The 15,818-nt window shown below is 50.2% G+C and overlaps 1 protein-coding gene across 1 annotated transcript; it reads left to right on the forward strand.

Moving 5' to 3' along the window:
* The first annotated feature begins 5,973 nt into the window (after positions 1 to 5,973).
* Positions 5,974 to 15,060, forward strand: LOC103564476 (pepsin A). The gene is made up of 9 exons (XM_008540271.2): positions 5,974 to 6,029; positions 6,486 to 6,645; positions 8,682 to 8,799; positions 9,671 to 9,789; positions 10,496 to 10,695; positions 12,243 to 12,359; positions 13,504 to 13,648; positions 13,741 to 13,839; positions 14,907 to 15,060. The coding sequence occupies exons 1-9, from the start codon at positions 5,974 to 5,976 to the stop codon at positions 15,054 to 15,056; spliced, it is 1,164 nt and encodes a 387-aa protein (XP_008538493.2). The 3' UTR covers positions 15,057 to 15,060.
* Positions 15,061 to 15,818: the final 758 nt, after the last annotated feature.

Consider the following 15,818-nt stretch of genomic DNA (forward strand, 5'->3'; position numbering starts at 1 on the left):
ATTGCGCTCATTTTGGGGGCATGGTTCATGACTGGAAGGGAGCCTGAGGAGTTTTGGGGGGACTTATAACCCTCTATTTTTGGATCTGGGTAGTGGTTGCATGGATATGTTCAGTTTGTGAAAATTCATGAGGCTAGTCCCTATGACATGCATCTTTCTGTGTGTGTATAATATTTCAAGCAAACTTTAAAAATGGTGATGTTGACTTACATCACTTGGAAAATACACGAACACTGAATTTTTCTTCTAAAAGTGAGTTGCAAAAAAAGGTGTACTGCACGGTATGGCCCCATTTTTGTAAGTCAATAGATATATTCATCGACAACATTAACAGTAGGTCATTCTGGGTAGTGGGTTTAGACGTTTAAAAATTTTTATTCACCTATAAATAATCTACAATGACCATGCGTTATTTGTCTACTTGGGCCAAAGGATGTTACCATAAATTTATCTTTAAAAACCTGTGCCCATCTCTGGGAAAACTCTGCAGGTCTGGAACTGGAGTGGAAAAGTGTTCTCTGTGTTGCTGGAAGATGGTGCCTGGGGTGAAACCATGATTGAACGTTCCTAGGGGACCAGCTGTCCCAAGCGTTATAAGATAACACTTATCGTGTTGAATTGTTCCGTCTTGGTCTTGCCATGAACGAGTTCTTTATATTTTATTCCAGTGCTTGACTTGATACATTCATGGAACATTTCTGAACACCTCACTTCTTGGCAGGGGGTGCCCTGCATTAGCAATGCAGCGCCCCTAAAATCCTGGCGCCAGGCAGGGCTAATGACAAAGTAAATGTTGTTGTCTAATCTTTCTGCCAGGTCAGTCTGGCACGATGAGATTACGTGGCTTCCCTGCTGGAAGCCACAGGTCGGCCCTGGCTGAGGATCAGACCTCATGGAGAACACGTGGCCCTGGAGTCAGGACACGACTTTGCCTCCCAAGAGGTCCTCTGGGGACAGGATAGAATGGCTTCTCTGAGTGTCCCTGGATGGAGGCTGTGGCCCTCATGAAATGTCCAACTCAACTCCAACCAATGGACAGAAACCAGGTGGGCATGTGTGAGAACAGAGCCTGGCCCGGGACAAGAGCATCTCAAGACCAAAGCCTTCTGGGACCCAGCTTCTAGTTCCTCCCATGTCACTATGTAGTTATGTGAACCTGAGCTGATCACTTGACTCTTCTGAACTGTGTCAAGGGGGACAATGCAGGAATAATACGTCTTTAAGAGATCACGCATCTCAAAGCACTCAGAAAACATGAAGAGGCACGGAAACGCAATCCTTGTTGTGTGGAGGGAGGTTTGCAGAGAAGCAGGGCAGTGATGTCAACACCCTCCTTCTCAGATCACTCACGTGGCCTGAGCAGAAGGCCACCTTGTGGGTCACAGAAATGGACCCCAAACGGAGAAGAGCAGGACCTATCCAGGTGGATTTTTGTAGGGTTTTCTAGAAGTTTCTAGCCCTGTGTTAGTTTTCTACTGCTGGTGACAAAATAAAAGAAATTTAGCCACTTAACACAATTCACATGTATTATCTCAGGGTTTTTGTGGGTCAGGAATCCACCTTGGCTGGGTCCTCTGTTTCAGGACCTCTCACGAGGCTACAGTCAAGGTGTCAGCCAGGGATGTGGTCTCATCTGAGACTCGACTGGAGGAGGGTCTGCTTCCAAGCTCACGTGGTTGTTGACAGGATTTAGGTCCTGGCAGATTGTCAGACCAGCGTCCTCCATTCCTCGCTGGCTGTTGGCTGGAGGCCACCCTCTGTTCCTTGCCACATGAGCCTTTCTATGGGGTTGCTTGCTTCATCAGAGCCAGCAAGAGAGTCCATACAAAGAGTCTGCTGTTAAGACAGAAGCAATAATCTCATGTAATGTAATCAGAAAAATAACATCCCATCTGCTTTGCAATATCCTATTGGTGAGAAGCAAGTCACGGGTTCTTCACATGTTCAAGGGGAGATCACAAGGGGCATGGATATCAAGAGGAAAAGATAATTGGGGGTCATTGTAGAGTCTGCCATAAGCCTGGAATGGGAGCCACCAAGCATATCAGCCTCCCCCAGTGTGTTAAAATCTCCAATATGGGAAGACAATTATCTTCACCAATCCTAGAGCTTCCCATTAGTGAGACCCAGATCCCCATCTGAGATTTATAAAAAGAGCCCTCCCCCTCTGCCCGCTCTTGAACTGACCATAAACTCCTTGAAGGCATGGCCCATTTCCATCTTGCTCATGGTTGTGCTCCCAGCAACCAGAGCATGCCTACTACCCAGCAGGTAGCAGATGCATAATAAAAACGTGGTGAATGAATGTGTGAATGGGTCCTGCAAGTTACTGCCTGAGGAGTCTTCCTTCTGTTTCCCAAACATATTTCTTGTCTGTTCAATTTCCCATGTGGGTGCAACAGACAACTTCTGGCCCCAAAGTCGATGTCTGTCTTTGGGCTCCGAGTCCTGCAAACCAGCTCCAGGATGCACAGGGGAGCGTGGACACTCTCTACACCTGCTAGATGGACTCTGGCCACCCCACCCGCACCCTCAGGATGCCATCAAAGAGCCTGTCTGGAGGTCTCAGCACCCAGGGCGTCTGAGAAATGTTCACAGTCAACACTCGGCTCCCCGGAGCTTCACTTCACCTTCCAACTTCGTCATACCAACTACTCCACGTGGAGGAGAAAAGCAGACCATGGACAGATTTTACTCCTGGATCCAAAGGACCAAAATGGAAGCAGGGATGATGAGTGGGTGTTCTCTTCTTCTTCATTTCCTTTGATGCCATCACAGCATTTCACTTGAAATGAACCCGTGTGTCCCCTCCAAGGAGCCTCCACAGGCAGAGCCTGGTATCCATTCCCTTCACCCCCACCAAGTGGCCGTCACTGGCTGAGCCCGTCACCTGCTGTGAAGTCAGGGGCATCAGGTCTCTTGTCACAGAGTAAAATTTGCCTTTTCAGTGTACAATCTAGAGATAGAATCTTTCCATCACCCAGAAAAGTTCCCCTGTGCCCCTTGGCATCAGCGTCTTCCCGTGGCCTCTGACCTGTGTTTGGGTCTCACTATTTTCCTTTTCCAGATGCCACATAAACAGAATCTTACAAGTGGCCCCTTTTGAGTTTGGCCTCCTTCACTCAGCACAACGCTCGTGAGATTCACCCGGCAGCTCCTCCGTCTCTACTGCTGACGGCTCGTCCCCCATGTGGCTGCACCACTGCTTGCTCATCCAGGGACAAGTTGAAGGACAGTCCAGTTGTTTCCAGTTTTGGGCAATTATGAAAAAGCTGTTATAAACATTTGTGTGCAGGTCTCTGTGGGGACACTTGTTTTTCATTTTTTTTCAGTAAATACTCAGGAGCAGGATGGCTGAGTGTAAGTGCACGTTTATAAGAAACTGCCCAACTGTTTTCCAAAGTGGCTGTGCCATCTCCCCTCCCACCTGCACTGTAGGAAAGTCCCACGTGCTCAGCATCCTCGTCGGCACTTGGTGTTGACAGTTGTTTTCATTTTAGCCGCTCTGTGTGTGTGCCTGGTTAACACTCTATGTTTAATCCTCAAGCAATCCTATGAAATTGGTGGTACTATTATCCCCATTTCACAGATGAGGAAACTGAGTCTCAGAGAGGCTGGATCACCAGTCCTGGGTCTTACAGCTGTTCAGAGACAGGGCTGGGATTCAAACCCAGACTTGGGAGCCAGGGCTTTTCATAAGATTCTTCCTCGGCCCCCAGTAAACCCCAGGCAGTGGGGTCAGGGAGAAGGCACGGGGAGTAACAGAGACCTGGACTCGAGCCCCTGCTCAGTCACTTCTTACCTGTGTCACCTCAGGTAAGTGGCACAATGTCTCTGTGCCTCAGTTTCCTCATGCGTAAAATGGGGATAATAATATTACTTACCGGAATGAGCTCAGAATCAGGGGTCAGTAAATCTATGTTGTCTCCTATAACTGCCAAGGAAGAGAAACACACGAACGATATTGCCCTGTGTAAGTTACCAGAACGGCTGACAGATGGCAAAAACAGCTAATTATGGAATCGTGACCCTACTCTGAGCCACATTCCCAAGCTGCTCTTAAGGAAGCCAAGCTTCCAGGGATTAATTAAACACTGTGTTAAACACTTCCATGCACCATATAATCCATGGAGAGAGACAAATGATGAATAAAACACGTGTCATGTTCCTCATGGTTCATTCCCCACATCTCAATCCTGAGGGTCCCTGACTCACCCTGTACCCCCAACCACACTTCCCTTCATTTCCAACTTGAGAGCTACACACAAAAGGCTCTGTCCTTTTTTCTTTCTATGAAAAATTATGATGAATGTTTTCAGATATGCAGGACATATACATACAGCACACAGGACAATGATGAGCCCCCACGTACCCACGCCCAGCACAAGACACCAATGACCTTTGAAGACCCTGATGCCTGCCCCCCAGCAAATGCCCCTCCTTCCCTCCCACCCAGTGGTGGCCTGGAGCCAGGGGTCTCAATCTAGTGCTTCCAGGACTTAAGCAGTCATTTTTAGGACCATTGGCTCCTCCCTAGAGGAGTTGAGATCAACCCAAAGGTGAGAGTGTAGATGAAGGAGAAACGCTCAAGGGGGGAGGAAAATAGAGGAAGGAAGCAGGCACCCAAAGATGTGAAGGTGGAAAATACAGGGCAAGGATCCAGATTTCAGGCACAATGATCTCTTAACGGGTGAGTTTGAAATGCAAATGTGCTTTATACTAACCACCACTGGTCCTGAACTTGAGCTACACTGCCCACCCCTCCATGCTCACCCAGAGTGCTGGGGGAAATTTGGAGCTTTTATAAAATCTGTGTCTCCTGATGTTGGAAAAACCAGGGACGGCCCAGGGACTCTGATTTCAGAACAAGACCTGCAGATACGGCTGGCTACCTCCTGGTGACCTCCCTCCCATCTATCCCCCTCCTCCACAATTCTCAATCAGTTTTCAATCCACTTTCTTCAATGAACGAACTCCATACAATAGAGAATCCATTGGCTTGGTAAGCATCTTCTTTTAAGAAGACAACCTTTCTAAGTCATTCGCCCACTTGTGTGAATTTGCCCAGATTGCTTTGCTCCATTGCAGCTGATTCAGTCAGGTTTTAAACATGGAGCCCCTGGGAGAGTCAGACCCAGCTGGAGTCTCCAAGGTGGAGGCTTCCAGACACCTGAGAGCATGGGAGAGGAGCAGCAGGAAGAGAAGGGATGCAGAAAGTGAGGGGCACAGATTCCAAGGACAAACCCAGCCTCTTTCAAGTGTGCTTCCTCCAGGAAAAGAAGGCAGCATTCTTCTGCTTTCTTCGCTCCCTCCTCTTCCTCTGTACTGCATGCACCACTGTCCTAAGACTCTGCCCATTGTAATGAGCACAATGTTATGCAAGAGCATAATAAGGCCTATAGGCTAGTTACACACCCAACAACCCACAAAATGATATTTCTGTGGGAAAATGCTTTCTGAGTACCAAACCACTGACCTACAAATGTCCTCTGTGTTAGAAGGTACAGGAACGTGGCCCATGGCTAAGTGGGGAGACTCTCTCCAAGACGCCCAGCATCTGTCCCACCAGGACAAATCGGGGTACACTGAGCGCCTTTCACATCTTTTCAATGTTTCATGCATGTTAGACCAATTTCGCCAAAATATTCAGCTTGTCAAGTTTCCATGCAGGCCCTTTTCATTATTTGAGAAATAAGCCACCACTCCATGGCTTGTTCTCTGCAGGTGCATCCTAACCATGGGATGTGGTTACAATGGAAAGCTGTTCAGCTGGAGATTTCTCAGAACATGGCGCAGGAGCAGGGACAATGTTATCAGGAACCTTTCTGTTTGGGGTTAGGATAATGGGTGACGTTTGGAGGCTGATAAGTAGGTTCCCGAGAACTTGTGCTGCATATAAGGAGCAGCTCCTGCCTCTGCTGTACGCCTTCCTCCGTCTTCCCTTCTCTGGAGACTTGGGACCCAGGAAGAACCATGAAGTGGCTGCTGCTGCTCAGCTTGGTGGCGCTCTCTGAGTGCCTTATCTACAAGTGAGTCTGGGGGACAAAAGGCGCGAAGAACAGCTTCCAAGGGGCTGCTTCCCTTCACTGCCTGTCACACTGTCTTCCTCTCCTCCCTAACTTTTTCTTCCTCTCCTTCCTCCTTCTTACAACTCCTCACTCTCTTCCACTGTCTTGCGTCTCCTTCCTTGTCTGTCCTTTTTGGAGGCTGCACTGCAGACGTGGTTAACAGCCCCAGTCCTCAAGTCCAGTGCGGCTTTGGTTCCCAGCTCCATCACTGGGCCAGGCGACTTTGGGCAACCACTGAACCTCTTTGAAACAGGGTAGAAAAAAGAGGAGCATCTGCCCTCTTGACTTCCTTCCTTCTTTCTCTCTTGGACCAGCTTCCTTTACCTTCGGGCCCTTCCACAGCACCCCATGTGTGGACTCCTTCCCCAATTACACTTCCTCCTCCAAACCATCCTGTTTGCAAATGCTCTGCCACAGGGTTCCACTTGTCAAAAAGAAGTCCTTGAAGAAGAATCTAATTGAGAATGGCCTGCTGGAGGACTTCCTCAAGCAGCATACCCCCAACCCAGCCAGCAAGTACTTCCCCAAGGAGGCCGCCACCTTGGCAGCCACCCAGCCCCTGGAGAACTACATGGATGTGAGTGCAGGGCAGGTGGTGTGGGGGTGCAGCTCCGAGGACTTGGCTGAGAGGAGAGAGGGGGTCCAGGGATGTTTGGAAATTGGATCAGGGCCCTGAACCCCCAGGCGGTAACTCAGGGGTCTGCTCCCTGGATCTCAGAGGCACAAGAAAGGCAGGAAAACTAACAGTCAGAGATGTTGCTCTCATTCCTTTGTTCATTCATTCATTCATTCAGTGTTTATGGATGCGGGGCACCTCCTTATGTGGCTGGAACTGTGCTGTGCCTGGGGAAGCAGCAGGGAACAAAACCAGGCACAGCCCCTGCCCTCATGGGGCTCACAGTCTAGTAGGGAGAGACCATCATCACTGAGCCTCATCATCAATGAAAAGTACAGACAGACTGAGGGCTATGCAGCAAAGGTGACACTGTGAGAGGGTGGCAGGTGGCGGGCAGTGACACCTCCCTTGGGCAATGAAGGGGAAGCGGAGGTCAAGGAGGACAAGAGATGGTCCCTGAGAGCAGGACAGCTTCTGCCAGACCCTGGGACGGCAGGGAGCAGATTGCATTTGAGGAAAGGAGGCCAGTGTTCAGGGAGAGCAGAGAGGGAGGGAGGAGGAGCAGAGTGAGGACTCAGGGTCGGTGGGTGGAGCCAGACCAGAGTCTCTGATGAGGGTCTGTGACCTCACTGCCACTGAATCTTCTTAACCAGGGGGTTGCCATGATCGGTGTGGAGTTTTAGGAAGATGGCTCACTGTTCCATTTGGGACCCAACAGCAATGCCCTGCCCTTCAGTACACATTGTGTGTGCCCTGTGTGAATGAAACAAGGCCAAAGGTAAAAAGCAATGCGGCCTCTTGTTAAGAGCTTACACTGTGAAATCTGCCAGACCTGGTGCAAATCTGTTCCCTAATGGTTCCGAGCCACGTGACCTTGGGCAAGTCATTTAAATTCTCTGATCATGCTTCAGTTTCCTCGTCTGTCAAACAGAACCAGGAATTTCCACCACCAGAGGGTTGTTTCAAGTAATTAACACAATAATGTTTTTTGGAGGCTTAGCACAGCACCTGGGTCTTGGTAAGAGCTTGGTAAAGTCAGCCCATTTATTCACTTAACAAATATTTATGAAGCATCTATTATGTGCCAGAGGCTCTGTGCATGGGGCTGAGGAAACTGTGATGAAGAAACAAAGTTCCTGGAGCTTTTATTCCGGAGGAGAAGGCAAGTAGGAGACAAATACATAAGTATGCAAGATAACTCCATGTAATGAGAAGTGATGCAAATAAAAATCAATTAATGAGAGTAATGGGAAGAAGAAGAATGGAGGAAGGGCACATTTAGATGAAGTGGTCAGGGAGGGCCTCTTGGTGGAGGTGATGTGTGACTAGAGCTCTGAATGATTGAGAAGGAGCAGGCCGAGGAAAGATCCAAAAGAAACATTTTCCTAGCAGGAGGTAAAGTAAGCACAAAGGCCCTGGGATGGGAATGAGTTTGTCATCATCAAAGAAGAGCCAGACCAGTGTGGCCAGAACTGCTGGCAAGGGAGACAGGGCTGCTGCTGCAAAGAATAAAAATCCTGACAACGGCCTTTCTCAAAACCCACTGTACACAGCTCGATTTAGGACCAAGATATCTCCAGGGGTTTCCATCTTTAGGTGACTTCTTTATCTCCCAATCAGCAATTTACTGAATGAGCCTTTGAGCATTTATTCTGCTGGCTGCTATCAGGTTACCTACTGTCGTCTGAGATGGTGAGTTCTCTAGGGTGGCACGACTAAGACATTCAGGAGGAGAGCTGAAGAGGGGACAGCAGACTCTTATTAGCTGTTGCTGGTGCTTAGAAGAAACAGACAGAGGGTAACAGGGATGCGATCAGGGAAGACATCAAGGAGGAGGAGGGGTGGTCAGGCAAGGCCTTGAAGGATGGCTGCATTGGACAGGGAGAGAAAGGAAGGGAGAGCAGTGAGGGTGGGGAGCTGAGGAGGAGCCCCAGGAGGCCCTGCTCCCTGGGGGGCTCCCAGGATGGGGAGTGACCTGTGCTGTCCCCGCCCCGCAGGAGGAGTACTTCGGCACCATCAGCATCGGAACTCCCCCTCAGGAGTTCACCGTCATCTTTGACACCGGCTCCTCCAACCTGTGGGTGCCCTCGACCTACTGCTCCAGTCTTGCCTGCTGTGAGTGCCTGGCCCTGCCCGGGACCCCAGCGCCCACGGACCTGGGAGCCCTGAACGCTCAGGGGCTTCAAATATCAATTTCAAGCCTGCTGGAGTCCGTCAGGGATTCTCTCAGCAGGTGTTTCCCGAGCACCTATGTGTCCAGCAAGGGCTTAAGCACCCTGGGGACAGAGGGTGAATCACACATGGTCCCTGCCCCCCAGGGGTTCAGTCCAATGGCAGAGAGCAGCTCTCCTGAACAACCACACAGCCCAGGGAACTAAGGGTGGGGGGCCCCAAAGGGAACAGGAGCTAAAGGGCTACAGGAGATCCCGCTGGGACAAGAGCTTGACATGAGAAAGTGACTCAAAGCATGAATGAGCAGTGATCTCACTTCTAAAAAAATCATTGGTTTGCTAAGGAAGACAGTTTGTCATTGGGAGTCATGGACAGCGTTTCAAGTTTCTTCCTCTTGCAGCTTTTTAACCTGACTTTTAATTCAGAGGAGGAGACCATGGAATCCTGCCCTTCATAATTTGGACTATAACATTGTAAGGCTGTGACCGTGACAGTGTAGCTGTGTCGTGGGCTGGTCACAGTGCGCTGTGAAGGTCTCGTCGCCATGGGCAGCTGTGGACCTGCTCTGCTCAGTGTTTGCCTGGGGTCCTTGGGAGGACTGTGGGGTTGGCTGGGGACCTTCGATCAGGGAGATGGTCGCAACTGGCCCAACCAGGCAGGAATGGAAACTGGGGATGTTTGGGGCCCAACGTTTGGGGAAAAGGTCACTTTTTTCCCCCATCTGGAAGCAAGGCAGCCTACCCTAGAACGTCATCCCCAGCCCCGATTCTTGCTCCGGTTTTGAGGTTGATGATGTCACTTCTTATCTTCCCAGCCAACCACAACCGCTTCAACCCTGAGGATTCCTCCACCTACGAGGCCACCAGTGAGTCGGTCTCCATCACCTACGGCACTGGGAGCATGACAGGCGTCCTCGGATACGACACCGTCAGGGTGAGAACCTGCGGCCCCAATGGCTCATCCTGCCTAGTCCTAGCGCCAGCTTGGGGACCCTGGAGGCCACAGTGCAACCCCCAGAATCAGCTCATTCAGGCAACATGGGTCTCAGTGACTCCAAAGTAACCTGATTAGGGGAGGGGGATGAGGAAGTGACAGAGATGTCATAGACATTTCTAGGTGGGACAGTAGGGGTAAGGGGTGGGATGCCTGGAGCCATCAGCCAACCTTAGCCCCACCCATGCTGAGTGCTATGGAGTAGGAGGAGAAGGTAGGAAAAGGCTCATTTCTCTTTTAGCACCTCCTCCTCTTTCTCTTCCCTCCACCTGCAGCCCCCATCCAGTCACAAAATCTCTGCGTTTATCCCCACTTCCAAGGTGTGGCAGGGGTCAAGGACTCTGATTTACCTGGGTTCAGCTTTGCATCCAATCATCAGAAACAGGAACACACAGATCCTATCTGCACTGCAGCAAATTCTCACACCAAAGCATAGACTGTGTCCATCTGGAGATCAGCTGCAATGGTTAATACAGCAGAATAACAAGCATTCCCAGAGACCATCCCTCTCCCCTCCTTCCAGCCCTATGCCCAAGAAGACGAGTCCTACATGAGATGAACCAGGGACACTCTGTGCCCAGGGCTGGCACCCTGCAGGGCTCACTCAACACAAGCTGGTTGTGAACATCTTGGTTCCCCCACTCAGGTCGGAGGCATCGAGGACACCAACCAGATCTTTGGCCTGAGTGAGACAGAGCCCGGCTCCTTCCTGTACTACGCTCCCTTTGACGGCATCCTGGGTCTCGCCTACCCCAGCATCTCTGCCTCTGGGGCCACTCCCGTCTTTGACAACATGTGGGACCAGGGTCTGGTTTCTCAAGACCTCTTCTCCGTCTACCTGAGCTCGTAAGTCGGGCAGGGAGGTCATGGTCACCTGGCCCAGCAGAGGGCTATACGGCGCTGGGTGGGAAAGAGAGGGTCTGAGCCAGCAAGGGACCTGAAAGGTCCGTGTCTAAGGCTGAGAGGTGTAGCTTTGTAGAGAATGGGGCCAAATCTCTCTCTGATGAACTGTCTTCCTTCATCTCATTTACCATCTGAGTCTCTCACCCTGACTTACACAACTCAAATGTCATTAGCCATTTGCTCTCTAACCCCAGTCCCCTCATCATTGGCCCCAAAAGACCACCATTTAAAATCAGTCCACTAAAAACAGGGGCAAAATTCCATAGCAATGAGAAGATTTGATCGGGACTTATATCTTTAACAATGAAACTTTTAAACAACAAACGCAAGTTTATGTCATTTGTCAACAAAATCTAGGTTCCAGCTGTAACTATGAGTTAACTCGAAGAATGAATAAAGAATACCGCAAGTGTTGGTTTTGGTTGAGTTGAGGTTTATGCAGGAATATCCGAGGGTGTCATCAGTTTTCCTGAGACACTCAACTTTCCTCTGACGCTCTCATCCTTCTCTTTTGAAGCCGTTTGTCATTGTTGATGTTTTTCTTCAATTGTTAACTATTTTGCTATAATTTCACTGTGTCGTGTTTAACTGTCAGATGTTTACAGGAAAGTTGATGTGGGGAGAGGTGATGCTTGGCCAGGGCTTTGTTAATTAATTTCTTATCATCATCCACGCTTGATTCCCTATCTAACTCGAAACTACACAGATTCAGAAAATGAATATTGTGGTAAGAAGGAGGAAACTTACAACAGGAGTAATCTACAACAGGAGGGCCCTTGTCTCATCTTGGTTACTTAATATTCAAGTCGGCTCCTAAACATCTCTGCCTTTACTGGACTTAGAGATTCCATGGGGCCATCTTACCTCCTCAATTAGATCAGGGTTTCTCAGTCTCAGTGCTATGGACATTTTGGACACACAATGCCTTGCTGTTGGGGCCTGTCCTGTGCATTGTAGGATGTTGAGCAGGCTGCATGGACTCTACGTACTAGACACCAGTGACACTTCCTACCCCCACCCAATCATGACAACGAAAAATGTCCCCAGACATTGGCAAATGTTCCCTGGGAGCAAAACTGCCCCTGGCTGAGAACCAGGGAACTCTACCATCAAGTTCTTGAGAGCAAACTCTGTCATGCATTCACTTCTCTTGAGGTCCCCACATCAACGACAGTGAGGATGTGGCAGAACCACAATTCTGGAACCAGAAAACCCTGGGTTCTCATCTTGGTTCTGGCACTCCCTGGCTGTGGGACCTTGGGGAAGTCATCCAACTTCTCTGAGCCTGAGTTTCCTCCCTGTAAAGTGGAAATAATAATAATAGTGACCAATGTTTGGGTGTTGGTGTGAGGATTAAGAAACGCTGTCCGTCACACTCAGCACGCCTCCTGGCACTGGCAAGAGCCCAGTCAAGGGTAGCTCTTAGGACCAACACAGCGGATGTTCAGCTGAATGAGTGAATTCCTGTCTTTTCCCCCCATTTTCAACAGCGATGACGAGAGTGGCAGTGTGGTGATGTTTGGTGGCATCGATTCCTCTTACTATTCTGGAAGCCTGAACTGGGTGCCTGTTTCTAATGAGGGTTACTGGCAAATCACCATGGATAGGTGAGATCTCCATGGATGGGCACTGTCCTGACATGGGCCTCAGACCTCATTTCTTTATAGACTCCTAGTTAAATAAGCTTTCCAGAAACCCCCTGGAAGAGCCAGTCAGGGAAATGTACCACAGGAGGAGAGGGTAGAAGTTGGCTAAGCCACAGAGACCCCATGAAAGGCCCCTCCCTGGAGGAGAAGAGCTTCCTGGGACCCCACATGCTCTGCAAGGATGAGACAGCCACTTTCCTTCTGTTCACAGAGATAGGATACCAGCATCCCTGAGGAGAGCTGGAGGACCCACCAATCCACACATCTTGGCATTTAGAGGATCTGTGAACTGGCACATGCCCATCCCACTCTAGGAAAAGTGTCACTATCAGTCTAGAGACAGGGCAAATGGCTGAGAAGTTGTTTCAACCCATTGCTTCCCCAATTCCACTTATGGGCCCGCCCCTCAACCATGCAAACTCCTTCCCAGCTGTTCCTCCCCCGGCTGGCCTGCTAGGGTGACTCCACGTTTGCCCAGGTGTCAGCAGTTTCCTGGGACTCAAGACTTTCAGTCCTAAAACCAGGACAGTCCTGGGCAAACTGAGACGCTCGGTCCCCTCATGTCTGCCCCAGCCGTGCTAAAACTTCCTCAGTTCCTCCCACTTCCACCCCTGCTCCTCTCGTCTCCATCCCTCCTTGCCTGCCTTCCCCTCTGCCTGGGACGTCCTCCTCCAGCTCTTCATCTCCTTGGCCACCTTGGGCTGTCTGCTTCCCTGGTAAGCCCTCACTGGTTGCTCCTCACCTCCAACACCCTCACCCTGGATTGTGTTTCTGTTCCCCTGGCCTGTGCCCTGCTCATGCGGCTCTTCCTTTGTCATAACTCATCATTCCAGCTAGACTGTGAGCTCTCTGCAGCCAAAAACTGTGCAACTGCCTCGTTTGGCATTTCATCTCCCAGGCCTAGCACAGAGTAGTCACTCAGTAAAGATATGCTGATTAAATAAATGAAAGAATGAATGAGGGCGTGAAGGAGAGGAGCTGAAATTTTATGTAATTGGCCAACAGATGGGGAAGAGGGACCCTCTGGTATCACCTGGCTCCTCCTTGGGGTGATTTACCCCCTGGGGCCTCAGCTGAAAGCCCCTTACTCGCATCTCACTTTCAGCATCACCATGAATGGAGAGTCCATCGCTTGCAGCGGGGGCTGCCAGGCCATTGTTGACACCGGCACCTCTCTGCTGGCTGGCCCAACCTCTGCCATTGACAATATCCAGAGCTACATTGGAGCCAGTGAGGACTCCTCTGGTGAGGTAAGTCCAGCCTTGCTGCCTCGTCCTAGATCGAGGTGGTGGGACAGCCAGGCAGAAGGAAGGCGATCCCTTCCAACCCTCGCTCTTTCCAGTCAGTGATCAGCTGCTCATCCATCGACAGCCTGCCCGACATCGTCTTCACCCTCAACGGTGTTGAGTTCCCTCTGAGTCCCAGTGCCTACATCCTACAGGTAAGGGGCCTCTGGGCCTCCCACCTACATGTTCCGCCATAGAATGTGGCCACACACTCCCCCTTTGCACTAAGGAAAGTGCACTTCCACAAGCTGAAGCTGACATCTGCTCTGGACAGCCATCGGAGAAAAAGAATACGTTCAAAATAAATGCATGAATGAGAATTTGGAAGCAGTTTCCCCAAGGGGACAAGGGAGGCAAACACTGGTGGCATGAAAAGAAGATTTCTTGTTGGACTCCTGAGTCCAAGATCTGGGTCTCAATTATTAGCCCCTTGATTCTGAGCCAGTTGCAACCTCCTTCAGCCTCAGTTTCCTCATCTGAGATCCACAGCTTTCCCCACGCTCAGAGTGTGGTTAGGGTAGTCACGTGATTTTGACCACATCAACACTACAAAGGGTTGGGAAAATGGTGATCCTAACTTCCATAGGGTCAGGGCTTATGACACCTCACTGTCTCTACCAAGGGACACGTCTTTTGTCAAATGAACCACAGGCCAACTCCTTCCTTCTATGATAGCACAGGTGGAACACTCATTTTGCCCAGTGGGAATGTTATTCAGCAAGAAGGACTGATGCTCAGCTATATCCTGAGCGATGCTGATTAATTAGTAGGGGGTCAGGCCTGTCCAATGCGGGTGGCTGCAAAGCTCCCCAGGAGATTCTAATGTGCTTCTAATGCTGTGGGCCAGTGACCTAGTGAATGAAAAGAACTGACAGCTCGCCACCGAAAGGGGTCAGCATAATGAGAAAAGGGTGTGTCACCAGGGCTCCCAAAATCCTCCCAGCAGCTGAGCTCCCTAAAGCCCTTAGCTCCAGTGCTGACGTCAGCGTTTGGGCATCTGCCAGAAACACTGGACAATGTCTACGGGTCTCTGGAACCAAGTGCAGTGAACAGCTCATACAGGCAGACCCCACGCTAAGAAGACCCGAAGCCCCACACACGAGACAGGAATCTCCTCCTTGCATGTGCCTTGCAGTGGACGATGGCCCTTGACATTGACCCCTCAGCACCTGTCACCGCTGAGTCTGTTTCCCATCTCTGGTTTTATCCTCCTTTTCTCCAGGAGGATGACAGCTGCATCAGTGGCTTTGAGGGCATGGACGTCGACACCAGCAGCGGAGAGCTCTGGATCCTGGGTGACGTCTTCATCCGCCAGTACTTTACCGTCTTCGACAGAGCCAACAACCAGGTCGGCCTGGCTCCTGTGGCCTAAGCCTGAGTCTTTCAGTCCACTTCGCAGGAAGATCTGGCCTCTGTTCTGTGCCCCCTCTATATGTACATAATTCTCCTCATCGTTCTTCCTATGGAATCGTGCAGGTGGAATCTTGGCTCTGTTCCTTCTCATACCAATAAATAGAATAAAAGCACAATCTTCTGAAACATGTTTTGTGGACTTGCTTCTCTTTGTCGATATTTCTCCTTCACTTCACCAGGCTCAGAACACCAGGGCAGGCGGTGGGGCGTGCAGAAATGACCACTAGGACTGCACCAAACACAGTGACAGTGGCTGCACACACTTCGCAATAGAGGGAGGAAGGCAAATGGGCCTCAGTAGGTGTGGCTGAGAGCATCACATGAAGACGTGGGGATCAGAAATGCCAGGCCTGTTGCCTCCTCATAGAATAGAGCCTCTGAGGTCCTGGTTGAGGGAGACAACTTCTTATTTCTCCCAAAGCCAATTAGAGATAATGAGAAAAGGAAAGAGATGAGGGGAGGTGGCCACTCATGGTGACATTCCTAAGTGGGCCAGGCAGGCGCTTTTGTCTATAAGACATGGGCTACAGAGGTGACAGAAGCTGACACCCCAAAATCTACCCAGCTACTCTCTGTCATTACCTGGTTGATCCAGACTAACACCTGAGACTTCTCAACAGTCTGGATGCAAGACACTGAACTGACCCGTCCCCCATCAGTTATTAAGGAGGATGGTTTTCCAGTTCCTGAGCATTGTGAGATGTGAGGAAGGAACTGAGCG

Source organism: Equus przewalskii, chromosome 11 (genome assembly GCF_037783145.1).
Source record: "Equus przewalskii isolate Varuska chromosome 11, EquPr2, whole genome shotgun sequence".
Classification (NCBI taxonomy): Eukaryota; Metazoa; Chordata; class Mammalia; order Perissodactyla; family Equidae; genus Equus; species Equus przewalskii.

What these genes read in the sequence shown, in the direction of transcription:
- LOC103564476 (XM_008540271.2), top strand. Translation starts at nt 5,974, where the DNA reads ATGAAGTGGCTGCTGCTGCTCAGCTTGGTGGCGCTCTCTGAGTGCCTT. An exon ending in TCTGAGTGCCTTATCTACAA is followed by an intron (nt 6,030 to 6,485) that starts GTGAGTCTGGGG and finishes GCTCTGCCACAG; the next exon opens with GGTTCCACTTGTCAAAAAGA. An exon ending in CTGCTCCAGTCTTGCCTGCT is followed by an intron (nt 8,800 to 9,670) that starts GTGAGTGCCTGG and finishes TTATCTTCCCAG; the next exon opens with CCAACCACAACCGCTTCAAC.